The 13,879-nt window shown below is 42.4% G+C and overlaps 1 protein-coding gene across 3 annotated transcripts in view; it reads right to left on the bottom strand.

Annotated features, from left to right (window-relative positions):
- Window positions 1–13,879, bottom strand: part of igsf21a (immunoglobin superfamily, member 21a) — a 312,406-nt gene that overhangs the window by 70,015 nt on the left and 228,512 nt on the right. For all 3 annotated transcript variants that reach the window (XM_030420524.1, XM_030420522.1, XM_030420523.1), the window contains exon 4: window positions 10,300–10,418. In XM_030420524.1, the coding sequence (XP_030276384.1) occupies window positions 10,300–10,418 (119 nt within the window). The remainder of the gene's footprint in view (window positions 1–10,299; window positions 10,419–13,879) is intronic.

Raw genomic sequence — 13,879 nt, 5'->3', positions numbered from 1 at the left:
GTGGACGGCACTTTAGGTCCTGCGATAGATGTGTTGTGTGCAGGAAATGCTTGCTGGTTGGCTTGCATTGGTGTGTGTTGACATGAACAGCGATGATCGCAAATACGAAGAATCATCAGAATCAAGTGGCGTCACACCAAGAGTTATGTCGATTTATTATTTTAATCCAAACCATGATCTTTTACTGAACCTAACCTTTAAAATCAAAGTCATTTAAATACCAGAAAAAGTAAATTTACTAAGTCTAAAAGTAAAAAAACACAACAGACAGGTTGGAACCTCTGGTCACCCGCAGGATAGTCGCAAGTAGGATCCATTCAACCAGCACATCTCACTGCGACTGGTGTGTCCATCTTTATATGACCTGACCTCCTGAAGGCCTTCTGGCAGAAAACTTCTCATGTAAGCCTTACAAGGTAAATGATCACTGTCCAATACACAGTTATTAATGAACAACGAACACTGAGACGGTTACGGAGATCGCAAGTTTTACAATGGTAACAAGTAAGGTACAATTGTACTGGCCATGGTACTTACAGTGTACCATTGTACTGCAACGTAACAGTTGCCAAAACAACTATACAATCACAAGGCGTAAAGTAGGTTATTGCATATAATATGAAAAAAATGGTCCGGTGCCACGTTCAGTTCACTCTCATATGAAAATATGAATTATAGTGAAATTGAATTGAGGCATGGTTGCATTTCTTAAGTTGTTTACAAATCAATGAATAGATTTTTTCTTGGCTTTTTGTTTGTTTGTTTTCGTAAACTGCTCAGCATGCTCCAGGTGTGACCTGGACCCCTCATTAAGCCCCGACACCTGACCAGCGAACATGCATACACATTTAGAACATGTGACTTTGAGTCCACCTCTCTGGACACGGAGCTCTGCCTCAGAAAGCTGCAGACTCATCAGCAGCTTTTTCTCTGCTGTAGCTGCTGACTTGGCTGCTTTCTTACATTCTCTTATGGTTTATCATGACTTTCCATGTTTATTTTGCTGTTCTTCTGTAACAGCTGGTGAATTAAATGTTGCACCAACCAGAGATTAAAAAAAAAAAAAAGAAAAAAAAAAAAAACATTTTTACAGTAAGGGAAATAAAAATAATTTGTTACTTGCAATATGAATATCACGTAGAAAAGTTTGAAAAGTCAAAATATAAAAGTAATATCGGGGCTTTGGAAGACATATCCCTATTTTTTCCCCCAGAAAATACTTTTTTCTAGTGTTTATTGATGAGCGTGCATGTGCTTTGTGTTTCCAGTCAACAGTTCAGATGAGGAAGCCACCGTTTCCTGACAGAACACTTCTGCTCTTCAAGACTGTCTCAATAACGGCGTCAGTTCTGTTGTTTGCTCTTGTCCTCTGGGAAGTTATGCAGTCAGCAATTTCTTTCTGGGACCAGCAGCCATGCATTAAAGTCTGGTAGGACTTTTGTGGATGCTACTTTACATAATACTTTTAATTCCTCACGCATTATAATTCACTGAGGTACTACCAAGGCACTTTATTTGTAAGGGTGCGCACAGAAAAAAATAATTTGTCGCTGATAAACACTATCCAAAGCCAAAACTGTGCCTCCTGGAGCCTTTCGGTGGACAGAACTGAAGCAGATGATATGATGCAACCGTCAGATGGTTGATTTTTTTGTTTGCTGTGTGAAAACACCGGGTATGAAAACAGGCTTACTCATGAGGCTACAGCCTTGGCGCGCTTCTGCTGCCCCCGCTGATGAGTGCCTGGTGAATGTCAGCTGAATGAGGCGCTGAATGGGCTAGAGAGCAAAAATGGCATGTTTTTAATGCAGCCCTCGAATGAGATACAGTATGGCGGCAAACATGATTGCAAGTTTATGCCATAACCCAGTTGAAGCTAATTGTAGCAAGATGGCAGCAATGGATGTCAATGTTTGTCCAATGTAGATTTGAAATGCTTCCTCTGACTTAATGAAACAGCCCAGACTTGGGGGGGGGGGGGGGGGAAGACATCAAGTAAATGGAAAACAGACATTTTTTTCTGGCAAAACTCTGACAGCAGACAAAATATCAGACAGAAATTCTTTAGCATAGACTAAGTGATGCACAGACTACCAGTTCAATGTTGGGTAGAGAAATCCTTGAGGAAGCCCATGGGTTGTTTATTTTTGCCTCAGTTATCACCCCAGGGCTTAGCTCAAAGACAGACATTTAATAATTCATCTGCTCTTTGAATTCATTTCATTTTTTTTTTTTTTTTTTCCTCCTTCAATGGGCTCCGAGCCAGCATTCTTTATTGGTGCTGTAAACCGCTCCTAGACACAACTGAACGGTGGTGCAGGGAAGAGAGTGGGAAAGGGGTCACGCAATTTATTAAAGACCGGATAGAATTCTCTCAGAGGGAAGGTCTGTTCTGTTAATTACGAACAAGATAGAAAGAGCAAAAAAAAAAGACTCGTTCCTTGCGGAGAACAGTTCATTCACCATTTGTCGCAAAATGAAACCGAAAAACCGTTTTTTTCCCTTCCCGCATGAAGTATCTTTTTGCCCCCGCAATCAGCTGAACAGGTTGTGATGCTGATGGCACACTGTGGGACATTAAGTGTGATAAGCACGAAGGTGACAGAAGATAAATGAGGGTGTAATGGAGAATCATATCAAGGACTCTTGAACAATCCCCCTATGGTGACCCGAGACGTGCTACAAGACGACATGGCAAACACTTCAGACTACAACCGTCAAGCCTCACGAAATTGGCATCCTCTCCGAGAGCTGAGAGCGAGGGGAACAGGCAACTGTGTTTGAGTCGTGCTACGTGTCGATCCCGGCCAAGATGTTCCCTTCACTTCCCAAACGAGTACAGGGCAGAAAGGGAACAGCCGCTCCCCAGCAATCCATCAAACCCCGGCGCACAAACAAGTCCTCTCCCCAACACACAGCCACACACGCAGTCACACACAGTCCCTAAACTCTTCCTACTGGTACACCGAACTGCTGTGTCTGCAGGCGTTGCTGTCTTTGGGCTTGGCTTGTACGCCATTAATCCCACCCATTTATAAACGAGCGCCTAAATATACACAGCGCTTAATTAAAGTTGGGCATCCATTATTGAAGCGAATCCCAGTTTTATGGGATGAGAAGGTAATTAGTCCCTCTACACCTTAACGCTCATCTCTGTTTCCAGGGGTTATAAATACCAGCCCTGCCGCCTCGTGAAGGGTATCCTTTAAATTACCGCCCTCACGCTTTACAAAAGGTTAGAAGAAAGGATTTTCTGGAGTTACGTGACGTGATTAAACACAAGGGCTATTAAGGCGTTCTTCGGGAGTCGCAACCCAACGGTCATCTGATGCAGACAACAACACGACAACCTTAGCCGCCTCGGACGCTGCGCACGGATCAACCGGGAGCTGGCTTCCCAAGGTCAGCCTCCAGTCTGCGGAGACAAATAACCTTTCCTTGTAATCTTTGGAATGTCGCATAGGAATGACTTTGGGTAATAACAAATAATGACCCTATCTCTACCATTGGGAGGAGAGGTATTGATTTCTTTCACCCAGCAAAGCCGGAAATTATGACCTTAGCTTTACGGGGATGGATATGTCACTGTTTGCAGAATGAAGTATCTATTTTATGTGACTGGTGATGGGACAGAAGTCTATCCCCTAATGGCTGGAGTACACAGGGCATGGGCGAGACGCGTCACGTAGGTTTGGGGCGGGCAGGTTTTTGTTACCTGCTACACTGAGTCCCGTTGCTTCACCGTGTGCATATTAAGTGATGCTGCAGTTAGTTACGCAGGGTTTGGAATGACCTCTGGTTGTATGAGGATTGTTTTCTGATAAGGGATGCACGTTAATACCTGCATGTCATCGGTATCAGCTGATTAAGATGTTAAAATTATTATCACATTGGCCTGATATGAACATTTCTGCCATGATGGCTAATAAATAAAAAAATGTTATCACAGGTGTCTTGCTCCATATCTCACCTATACACCGGTATCCAAACAGTGGCAAAAAAGGCAGTTTTTGTAGGTACTAGGTACTGTTTTCTTGAGTTTGTAACTTTTTGGAAACTCATTAAAAATGTTGATGACTCATCCTGCACTCAGGGGTGTTTCTAACTCATTTGTTTATTTTATGACGCTGCCATGGACGCAAAAAATGAACAACACTGCCAGAGCCACTAGGTACCGGACGTCACTGTTTACTGTACAAAAACACTACTTCATAACTTTATTCTCTGATTTGGGGGAAACTGGGTCAAGTTTTATGCAGGAAATATTATCTGTCTTTTCCCTCTGCTGCCCTGAAGCAACTGTACAGACAGATTTACTTGCTGTTACAGTAACTGCTAACAAACGTTATGATGTGCGGCAGCTTCTCGATGAACACCCAGACGCCGGCGCAGGGTCCAGTGATTTATCAAGTTTCTTGGTAGACACATACCAGTAGCTTTGTTGCTAAAGTAAGCGCTAACTGCTGCTAAATGTGGCTGCCTTTAGCTTGGTAAGCAGTCCTTGCTGACCAGGACCGACACTTGGCAAGAAAGCCAACTTGGTACCGTCTTCTCTATGTCAAACTGGCCTCTGTCCTCCGCAGTTCCGTCCTGCTCCGGCTGTGTTGGGAGCTTCCAGTCCGGGTGAGTCACATTCAGCTGGTGGCTTTAGTTCATCATGATGTTAGCTTGTGATGCGGCACATATGTCGCACTGCATCCATCCCCTGTGTTTTTCAGCCGGAAGTACTGAATCACAATATACAGAATCTATTGTAACGTTGCATGTTTTGTGCTAAAAACTGTCAGCTGTCCAAACATGTATCTTACACCTCCACAAAAGTAACACACAAATTAAAGGCTCATTAAGATGTGAGTAGTTAAAGTCGCAATTAAAGAACAAAAAAGTGCCCAGTGGTTTCAGCTCTTAGTTGTTTTCATAATTTGCGTGGGTAAAGTCACTCGGGGTGCTTCAGAATGACTGGCAACGGCATAAATATGCTTTGATTGTTGCAAAACCTTCATCAAATTTGAGGACTATCAGAGAGTTCAAGAACCTTGCAGTCAAAACACAGTTCTGCAGTTAACGTGGGGACACAAATCAGATTTTGCTATTATTATTGGCAGAGCTCTCTCTAAACTCGAGGCCCTTCTGAACACTGAAAACATGCTTGAGATATTCTTATTTATATTTTTTTCAGAGGCAAAGAAAAGGAGGTTATATTATTGAAAAAAATCCATGCAACTTGAGGGCCAAATAACCTTTTGCAGTCCTCTGCTATGCACCAGTTTCGCTCTGAGCAGACTGATTCTGTTTGAAATCTTGCATGTAAAAATACATTTGGATGAGCTTGACCATGACGTTGCATGTGTAGTCTCTCTGTGTAACACTGGCCTGAGGGCAGTGAATACAACAAACCTGGCTTGACAATTTTTTGAGACACATTTTTCAAGTTGAAACAACGTGAAAGCACATCTCGTGGGCGAAAAATATTCCAGTCTGTGTTGGCAGACCTGTAGCCAACAGCGGTGGTTAATGATTGCTTTGAATATGATGTACTAAGTATTTCCTAATGAACCACTGCCCACACTTTTTTGATTTCTTATGCATTTCTTTTTTTTTTTTTATTGCACACATGATAATCGTATTAAAATGTCTTGTCTTGGCATCAAAGAACAGAGTGTTTTGTTCTTTGATGTCATTCTGCCGAGCGCTCTTCAATTAGACCAGAACACAGAGGAAGCGGGTCAGCAGGCCAAGCTCTGTTACATCGCCGATCCGCTCTCCGCGGTGTATTTACATCTTGTTGAATGTATCCTCTGCAGGCTGAGACTGAGGACCATCTGACAGTGAATTCAATATCCTAATAATGCTCCCGTCCATCATTCTTTTTTTTCCTGCGTTTTCTCACTCTGAACTTCTCATCCGCAACCTTTCAGTTCAGATGTTGATTTTGAACTTTTGATAACAACCGAGTGCCTCATGATAAATTACCATGCGGTAATGCCTCAATAATTACTTTTAGAGACGCAGAGCACCATAGCAGCTCACTCAGGTTAAGGGAAACAATTTAGCCAACACAGTACATAATATAGTGCCCTAGTTACGGGGTGCATCTTGGTACTGTATGTTCCTCATTATCAAGATAAAAGCTTGGCTGCACAATTGTCCAGGGGATATGGTATATAGAGTATATAAAAAAAACAAAAACAAACACAGCAAACAAATGAGAATACCCCTTCGCATTTTGATCGTAAATGTTAATAATACTGTACGTGAGGCTTTGCTCGCACAGCTCCAGAAATCAGTACTTTATCAGTACTCATTACGTTCGTCATTAGGTGCAGTTTAAGCCAAATTGGTCGTCACTGAATGACTGTGACAGAGCCTTCAGGCCTCTGGGTTCTGGAAAGTCTACATATGCCTCTGCAGTGCAAGAAGAAAAAGCGAAGACTTTTCAAACTTTCCAGAGAGCGAAGGACGGTAGCAGAGGTACCAAGAGTTCAGGGTTTAGCCTTTTAACAACTGGATGATTGAATTTCTTGGCAGGGGATTCATTAAAATGATAATTCTTATTTATGAAGCCCTTTAAAAAATTAAAATACTCTCCGTGTACTGCTTCCTATTAATTAACTTTTTTTTTTTTCTCCTCTCATTTTCTTTCTCTCTCTCTCCTCTTTACTTTTGTCTTTACTTCCCACTGAACTTGACACACTAATAGGTTATGAATAATTCTGTTTCAGTTTAGACGGCAATTAGCCACAACGCCAGGGGCCATTCTTCTTCCTCTCTTGTGGAGTGGTGATTTAAGACCCAGCTGAGTTAGGGGCGCCCCAACTATCCCACGAATACATCATTCACTTTTTCCCACCCAGAGCTGAAACAAGAAACAGTTAACTGAGGGAAAGTCCCCCTCCCATTGATAAAGTCTTCTCGCTGACGTCAGTGTCGGTGAGCAATAAAAACAGAGGAATGGGATTGATCAAAGAATGGAACAGAGGGTCAAGGGCTTAGGTAACAAGAAAGTTAAAAGAAAAAAGTGAAAAAAAACAAAAACAAAAGGCAGTTCTTGGGGGCACCAAATGCGATAATGTAGTAATATTGTCAAATGGTGTCTCTCTCTGGTGTTCCACTGAAAAATTTCACCATTGCTAATTAGCCGTAGGACCACATGGAGAGCAGCATGTCTTTGCAGCTGAAATTGATACATCAGAGGCGAGCGAAGCAGCTGTCGTTAGGGGGACTTAAATACAATAATTACAGCACAGGCTGAGGAATAGGCTACAGGCACATATCCTCCTCTAGTGACTGAAAGAGATATCATGCTAACTGAATAATGGTGATCGCGGCTGTATGACGGGGGCAACAATGCGTGGAAGAAATGAGAGAACGCCAACATGCTTCGGCGTTAAATCCACACGATAGACGGATGAACGCAAAATAAGTTGTTTTGTCCACGGGCAACAGGGATGTAGCGTCTGTGAAGAGCCAATGTGAAGCTCACAGTGTGGGGAACTCCAGCCATCGCCATTTTTGTCAGTGCCTGACTCCAATTAACTCCTAATCCAAAAATAAGCAAAGAGGTGGAACGTGGGTGGACTGAATGAAGCCCGGTTGCTGACAACCGACTAGACAGCTAACAGCTAGCCGCCAAGCACTTAATGATTCATGACTTTAAGCCCTTGAAGGGAGACAAAGTATGCTCATTTTCAGGTTCATGATTTTATTTTGGATTACTTCTAAAAAAGGTTTACGTGCTTTAATGCTCAACATAATGCTGCAGCACTGTATTCCCTCTCCTGTATGTCTGAGGATGCCCTGCTAACCCCTCCCGAATAACCAGACTGCTCTGATTGGTCAGCTCACACGCCTGACCCCGCACCGCTCACCGCGTCAGCTTCCAGTTAGCTTCACTTGAACTGTGAATATGTGCATGGATTATGCAAATGTGTGACACAGTGCATTGTGTGATGTCAAGAAGTCACAGATTTAAAGGGGGGGGGGCTACTGGCGAGACATTTAAGGCACTTCAGGAGCAGTGGGAGAAAGGAGCTTCCACTGGATAAGACTTTGAGCTTTTTACCTTTTACGTGCACAAGAACCTTTACAACACACTGACGGAAATAACACGAAAATGATCAATAGGTCTCATTTAATGTGATTTAAACAAGTAAGGTATATACAGAGTCATCCCCTGCACAGCTGTCATGAGCAGGGATATTAGTTTACCAGGCTGGCAACTTGGTTATTTCTGCAGCTTTTTCCTTTTAAACCATCACGTTGGCTTCATTTTCAGCCCGCTTGGTTTGTCTAAAAATGTAAATCCTTGGAAAGTAGAGAGCACGGAGAAAGTGCATACCTCCACCACGGCTCGCCACTTACAACTCTGCAAAAGCGACATCTTATCAACTTGAGTTTTTCAGTTGGATCGATTTCTCGACCCCGCTAACACACTCTGAGGATTTCAAATCAAGTCTGTTTCTGTCAGGTTCATAGTTGAAGGAAGCAATATTCTTCTAAGTGCCATCAAGATCACCACTGAAATTTAATCAATTGTTGTGGTGCCCGAGGCTCATCAGTCCACGAAATTTCAAGGCAATATGAGTGTTAATTATTGGTGCGACACAGACAGTCACGACAGCAGGGCGAAACTGCGCAGAAGGAGAAAATGAATAATTTTGATGATAAACACTATCGCCCTGAAATATCACCTCTGTAATAAAACTATCTTTGGTATTCGTTGGGCGAGGGTGATTAATCCACTTGTTGCCGGTGGTGCCATTGTTTTCTTCTCCGAGACGACATCCATCCAAGTGGCGGGTCGTTTCTCAAATGTTTTTACACAAAACCTCAAAAGAAGCAGCAGAGAGAGTTGTGTTTTCTCAGAGTCGTACCGGGCTGGTGTGCGACAACTGATGACTGGCATTAGAACAACTGTATTAATTAATGTGATTTTTTCTTTTATGTCAACAGCGTGCCAGAGTCTTTACTTTGATATCCAAAAATGGAGTACAGAACATAACAGAAGATAGAGGATGAGAGTGTGCAGGGGAATTCTGGCATGCTGACAACATATGCTGCTGGTCTAGAACCTCTCATGATCAAAAAGATGGCTGGTGAGGTCCGACGTGTCCACATTTCTTAAATCCACAACAGCCACTTTTTTTCTGAGCACTTGGGGAAAGTGGAAACAAGCTGTGAACGCAGCAATGACGTAACCACCTTCACTATTGACGCCATCCAGCAGTTACAGAGCAACACTGCCATCTAACCCGGCTGAAACACGTATCCGTTACAGATAAAGCACTTTTTTCATTACAGAGCTCAGGTGTCATCGGTGTGACATTATGCAAAATCTGTGACGGGAAATCATTACTGGGATTGAAGTTTATTCATTCAGGGTAATGAAAAACTTTCTGTAAATAGCTCTCTTACTCTCGTGAACAATAACACTGATCCAAGCTAGATTCTGAGGCTGTTCTGTTCTTGTTTTTTTTTATTTTTGAATAAATAACAGATATGGCAATTTCTGATCAAAGTATGGATACAAATATAGATAATCCAGCTGGTTGGACAGATGCAGACACAGGTAACGGTATCCTCGCTCACCCCCCTCACTGACTCCTGAGGGAAATATCTGGATATTTTGCTAACAAATGCTCCACTATGTTCACCAGCCAGTCACCAAATGTGTCTGCCAGCTGTTTGGTGCTGGACAGGTAGTGCAGTGAGTTTATTAAGAGTTTTCTTGCACTGAAAAACAGGTGCTGGCTGCAGACAAAAACCACACTATGAGGAAGGAGAGCGGGGAGAATGGACCAGAAAACACAGCAAAACTGTCAGTCATACAGCTAAACAATAAGCATAAGCGCACTATTAAGCTGTGCAAAGTCGAGGGAGGCTGCGGTGAGTATTCTCTGCAGGAGTTTACATTGTCACATTGTTTTCACACTGCCATACTGTGTGATGATGACAAAAATCAATTGCTTTCCAATGTCAGATATGAGAATTAGCTAAATATTCATGTTGTCCACTTGAATTATTTAATAAATTTGAGGTTTTTTCCACCAAAGTTCCTGCTTACTTGCTGGAAAACAACACTTCCGACTTATAGCGCCATCGGCTTTAAAACGTTCCCCCATCTTGGCGCCTCACACAAAACATGAAACCCCAAAGGTTTGAGGGATCAAGAAGCACTGTGCAACCCACCGACTTTGAACAGTCCCTCTCCGCGCACCCATGTCTCACTCTGTCAAAAAACCACAGAGAGGATCTTTTCTTTGGCTTTGAAATATAAGTAAGTGTAGCGATGGTACTCACACATAACAGTAAGAAAGACATTCCCTGAAGCCAGGACAACCTTCTCCCTTGTTGCCCGGTCGTAGATGCCCACGTGGCATTCGTAAGGCCCGTTGTCTGAGATCCGTACCTCGGGGAGCCTGTAACAGAAAAAGGGTGCAGCTCTTAGTCGCACTGAGATAACGACGCACAAGAAAACGTTTGTTAAGTTCACAGGTTAGCACACAAGCAACAACGTTTATTGATATGAAGTAGAAGAAAGAAAGCACAGGGAGCTGAGAACAAGAGCGGCGCTCAGGTTAATCAGACACTTAACTCACAACACTCGACGCAGCGGAGTGGATCTATTCTTCTCACACGACACCGCTAAATTATGTGTTTATTCTGGTAGTCAAGGGCCTCAAATGATAAAGTACTCAGAGAAGATAATCCCGATCTTTGGCTCAAAATCCTCCGTTTAACCTATGAGGTTATGACTTTCTCCTGGTAACAGACAACTTCTTTGCTTTCACTCGTCATTCTGAAGTAAATACTTGTCGCACAGTTTAATGTGCTCAAGAGAAATGACACCACTTGCACATAGACTACTTCCCCTATAAGCTTTCACTATGCTATTCTGTGTGGCTTCGCATCTCCTGGAAACCCAAAGTCTAATTATTCATGGCACAAATGGAGGCGCATCTGTCACTGGGCAACCAAAACAGGAAGAGGCACTGTTTCTCATCGTCGCTAACCCGAGTTAACGGTTGAAGAACTGGAGAAAGTGTGGGAAAAGAACCCTGCTGATGGAGGAGGCAACCGAGGTGAAACAAGAGTGAACGGATGGGCATTCGCTCGATGGAGAGCGCACCAGCGTTGTGCCGCCTCCCTCGATGCAGTATGTGTTTCCTCTTACCACGGGGACCTTATACGTACAAACACAGCCATTTGTTTCTACCGTATCAGAATATAGCGAGACCTGCCTACTTTTAACTACAACCAAGTGTTTAGAGCACTACTGCTTTAGAGCATTGAGATCCTCATTTGGAGGTCAATTTAGCACCCTTACGCTTTATTCTTTGCTTCGTAAAGTAGCCAGGCTGCCAGTGGTCACCGCACTCTAAATGAAAGGTGCAGTCGCTGATTCTGGAAAAGAGAGTGTGATTGTTGCGTCCAGGATTGTCAAATACGGCCACTTTTGGTTGGTAGTCAGACTAAACGGGCTTGTTGGTGTGGGTCTGAACACCAACAAGCTCATTAAGTCTGACTACCAGCCAGTTGTCGCGACTGTTCATCCGTAGCAACATGTTTGTGTTGGCAGAGCACTTTGTATGCTGGTGTTCATTACTATTGGCTTTATAGACGCTTTGCCTCTCTGCTGCAAAGTACTAAATGTGACAATTTTTGTAGCAATGTAGTATTTTTGAGGTTAGGTACTAATTCTAACTTCGTCTACACACTGTATCTCATGGAGTAATATAGATATTTGAAAAAAAAAAGATACATGGAAACGTTTAATTAAGACAGTCCGTATTTATTTTTGCTTTTGCTTGGATTCTGTGTCTAAAGATGCTTACTAGTAAATTATTGATATTCTTCCTGAGCTCCTAGTAAACAATGATGATGAATTAATAATGAACACATGTGAAATTAATGAAGTTCATTATAATGATGAATGATTTATCCGTTACATTCGTATCATAATTTTGTTCATCATTAATGTCATATTTCTCAGCGATGGTAATCACTGAATAATGTGCTGCGGTGTCGTATGTGTCATTTTGAAGAGCGAAAAGTTGTTTGTATCATTTATTACTGATGAAGTAACATTTAATTCAACAAAGACTTCAGTCAGATATAATACTTTTTTTTTTTTTAAAGAGCATACAGGAAAACGTTGTTTATCAAACATTTAAAGATAATATAAAAACCTTTAATCTGGAGTCTTCAGAATATCGCGTTCATCAAAGATTTACCGGTGTTTACTAAAACATTTAGTGTCGTAGCTGTGACAGAGGAAACACACCAAAACAAAAAGTCTGAACGGATTGTTCTCACGTACGCCGTAGAAGATGCAGGCTGAATCCAAACCGAAGCCTCTTTGACTCAGAACCTGCTTGTTAACCAGCCGAGGTGTCAGACATCTGTGAGCGGCATCGCTCTCCTCGCACAGACGAGATCGCTGTGCAGACGACACCATCAGCTAGTTGAGTGTTCGCCGCAGTTACGATCATGAACACAACACCGCATCATACTGCATGCTTAAATTGAACAATGCAAAAATAAAGAATGGATGAAGTCTTCCTTCTCGAATTCTCTCCGGTGTGAATGTATTTCAGGGTCGAAAGGAAATCTTAAGTGAATGTCTTTTAAAACTCACACTGTGTGCATTATTAACACGGTGTCTTGTCAGTGCTCCTATTTATCTATTTATTCATTTCTTTAGTTTCACTCTCCACTCCCCAAGGGCAAAACGATGTCAGGGTGAACCGAGCCGAGCAGCTTGAAATGCATGCTCAGTTTTTTTTTTTTACTTGTTTAGTTTTAGTTGAATAGAAACAATCACACAAAGGATGTTCTATGTCTGAATCGCCTATTCAAGACACCTATAGATCTATGAAGGTACATCTTAGTCTTTCACAGATAAAGGAATGAAACCATTGAAAAGGAGAACAGGGAGAAGAAAGCGAGACTGAAAAAGTGACTTCTGTCAGAACAAGCAATGGAGAAATGCTCAAAAGGCAAAAACCATCCTACAAAGTGAGCATGTGAGTACGACCCACTGAGTAAAACAAGGTACATTATGAAATGAAATCAAACAGTTTAATTCAACGGCAAATTAAATATATATCAAGAACGGGAGAGGCGCTGAAACAAGACCAAAAAGTCTTTTAAAGGTCAGCTAGAAAATAAAACTGAGATCCCTAAAAAAATTACGTATCAGGTAGAGCTATAATTACGTTTTCTCTGTCTCGAACTTGAGCCTGTTGATTCGCTTTTCAAGGCGAGCAAAAAAAAAAAACAGGCTTGGTTAAAATGGAAAAATGGTGTCCCTGCGGTGCTCATCAGTTTAGGGATCGTGTTCTTTTCAGAATCACAGGAGAAGTCCGAGACACTCGAGAGGGTAATGAGTTCAAAAAAGCACGAGAAATAATCGCGGCTGTTGAATCACAAATCACGTTTCAGCCACTGAGGCCTTCGCCAGGGCAGCACAAGATGGCTGACATCGAAATAAGTGCAGCTTTTAATACAGTACAGTCAACCTAAGTACTGTGTTTAAAATGTAACAAAACTTAAGTACTGATTCATATTTTATTTCAGATAAGTGTATTTCTTCCTCTCCTTCCTTTCTCTTTGACTTACAGTTCCTCAGACGAACGACAGTCAACAGTAATTCAGCTCCGTGATGGCGGGTGACCATTTGTGAGGGAGCTACTGGGGAGGCACAATCTGTATTCTGCACTTGGCTAATATGTCAACAGCGATAATCAAAGTGAGACGCCACCAGTCACTTCTCGCCCCTGTGATTTATTCCCCACAAAAACAGGAACAATTGTCCTTGCCGCCCGGGTGTTTCAAATGGGGACCTCTGTCGGAGCAGCGGCAGGTCGCTCCAAGCAGC

The sequence above is a fragment of the Sparus aurata genome, chromosome 6, assembly GCF_900880675.1.
Source record: "Sparus aurata chromosome 6, fSpaAur1.1, whole genome shotgun sequence".
In the NCBI taxonomy this organism is placed as follows: domain Eukaryota; kingdom Metazoa; phylum Chordata; class Actinopteri; order Spariformes; family Sparidae; genus Sparus; species Sparus aurata.
Note: the sequence above shows the minus strand (reverse complement) of the source record. Positions and strands in the feature narration are given on the sequence as shown.